The sequence below is a fragment of the Echinococcus granulosus genome (genome assembly GCF_000524195.1).
Source record: "Echinococcus granulosus chromosome Unknown EG_S00241, whole genome shotgun sequence".
NCBI lineage: Eukaryota > Metazoa > Platyhelminthes > Cestoda > Cyclophyllidea > Taeniidae > Echinococcus > Echinococcus granulosus.
The window spans coordinates 31,489-33,762 of NW_020170621.1; the positions used below are offsets into that span (position 1 = coordinate 31,489).

Sequence of the window (2,274 nt, forward strand, 5' to 3'; positions counted from 1 at the left end):
GACATCAGAGAGTCCTACATCAAACAGACCAATGCATGACAGAAGTCTGGGTTTATATTGCAGATACGTAGTGCGTTGAAATAGCAATATAGAGATGGTATGATGCTGTCTACCTTGAGGTCTTACCATGTATGCAACAACCAGCCTTGTTGTGGCTTGGCTATCGCGAATAATGAGACAATCCTCGAAATAATGTAACACGAGACCGACTTGAAAGTGGGGTTTGGCATGATCACAGTACCAGTACCACTTGTGTTAACGACATGAAAATCAAGTAGTCATGCCCTGCGAGCACATTCAATCAACGCCTCACCCACACCCACACCTTCTGCAATTCTTCCGTCAACTACACAAATTGCCTCTCCTTTCATTTTCTTTCTTTTTTCCAGGTTAACTGTCTACAGTTCACACAGTAGGAGCAATAAGTTGAGGGAAAGGAAGTCCACTTTGACTGCTCTGTTGGCACCCACCTTGTGAGGGGGACAATGGATGGGGCCACTATCCTCACCGACGTAGCGCCTACATGTGGCACGTCCTTGTTACGTTATCAGCGCGGGTTCGAATTTCACACCTCTGCATTGTCAGGTGCCAGATCTATCTCTAATCGGTACGCCAAGCAAATGGTAAACAGTGGCACAGAAGGAAGAAGGGGAGAGTGCGAGGAAGGGATGTAGAGAGAGGCACGGGGAGAGAGTATTTACTGCCTGCAAATACTTTAATTTGTACAATTGCCTTCCACAGTTGTTCAGCTTCTTCCATTGGGTAATCGCTTCTTCTGTCATACCTCATTACTCTCTCATCAATTCCTTGCGACAGAGCTCTGCAACGTCTCTCACTGCAGCACTTACATCGGCACGAATTTATCCGCATAAAGTGAATGCCACCATTCGTCGATTCAAAGGATACTGCACAGTGTGTTAATACTTTCTAACGCTCTTTTTTTCCTGGACTACCGTCTCCATCCCAACCTGATATGGAGCTGTTCGTGACGTAAACAAAATGAGCTCATAAGAAAGCCCTTCTTGTCTACTATGTTAAAAATCAACTTGCACACCGAGGAGATTGAAAAGGGAGCCTGCAAAAGCAGAATATATAATGTCCTGATTGAGGTTCCATTTTACCTTCAGAGCGGACTAACCTGGGTCCATTGGCACACAACGTGAGTTAGGTGCAGAAAGACGCGCCTGCCTTGAGTAGTCACATGGCGGGTTGTCAATGTGTCGAAAAGTCGTTCCACCCACTGCACGAAAGGTCACGCAACTACCTGCTGTAGACAATGAGTTAGCAGCCACCATAGCAGTATCCTCACTGCCATCATCAATCCACAACAATGCATGCAGTATACTCACTGCGATCATCACTCCACAACGACGTATGCACGCACCCACCTCCACTTTTGTCCGCCGACATCCTGACTGTAGCAACAGCTTGAATTCCCTTTTCAGCCCAAATGGAATGCCCCTCACGAAAAATTCAGTCATTTCGTACGTACGCACGTCTGAAATGCATAGTGTGGTAATTGTAATTACACCTTTTTACCTAACAAACGCCTCAATTTGCTCTACATCAGCGCGTTCCTGAAGTGGTTCTGGATTTGAGGGATGTCATGACCTCCACCAGCATCCCACCAGATATCTAGGAGTTAATGGATATCATTTGGATTGCGCCAATTTGCATTAGTGCCGGATTGTCGATGATGTTGGTGGTGACGCCTTCGAGGATTTGACTACAGAAATGCAGTTGTGCTTTCGCCCCACCAATCTGTTTCATTAGAACTAGCTTCTCCATCCGAAGCACTTGTGTCAATGCGATTTGCCTTGCCTCTGCTCCTTACACAGCAACCGCATCTGATCGCATTAGCGATGCACCTTGTACCGTAATTGACAGGACCCGCTTTCTTCACTCACTTTCACCCTGTCACTTCATCGTTTTGTGGCCAAAATAAAGAGTTAGCTGGGTGGAATTTGCTTCCGCTCCACACGACACAAAAACATTCCGCTTTCACGTAAGGCTGATGCTCACCACGTGTGGTCACGCGACCGATACACTACACGTGACATTCAAACAGTTCCTGAGGGCATGTTTAGTGAGCCAAATGCAGGTGCTTCCGAATAGCTTGTGCATATAGCTAGATTCTCTTTCTAGCCAATTTTTCACAACGCTTGCGTACTAATCAGCACCAACGCACTCTGATTTAATGTGCTCCTATAAAATGGTTGCGTTGAGTGTGTATGACTGAGGACTCGTGGAGAAGAATGTACGAGGTACTGTCAA

At 46.3% G+C, this 2,274-nt stretch overlaps 1 protein-coding gene across 1 annotated transcript in view; it reads right to left on the bottom strand. All coding sequences in view use genetic code 11, as the record gives it.

Annotated features, from left to right (window-relative positions):
- Positions 1 to 1,358, bottom strand: part of EGR_10613 (hypothetical protein) — a gene marked incomplete at both ends in the record, with an annotated part of 4,519 nt that extends 3,161 nt beyond the window's left edge. Inside the window, one exon of the mRNA XM_024499862.1 lies at positions 1,265 to 1,358. Within this exon, the coding sequence (XP_024345725.1) occupies positions 1,265 to 1,358 (94 nt within the window). The remainder of the gene's footprint in view (positions 1 to 1,264) is intronic.
- Positions 1,359 to 2,274: the final 916 nt, after the last annotated feature.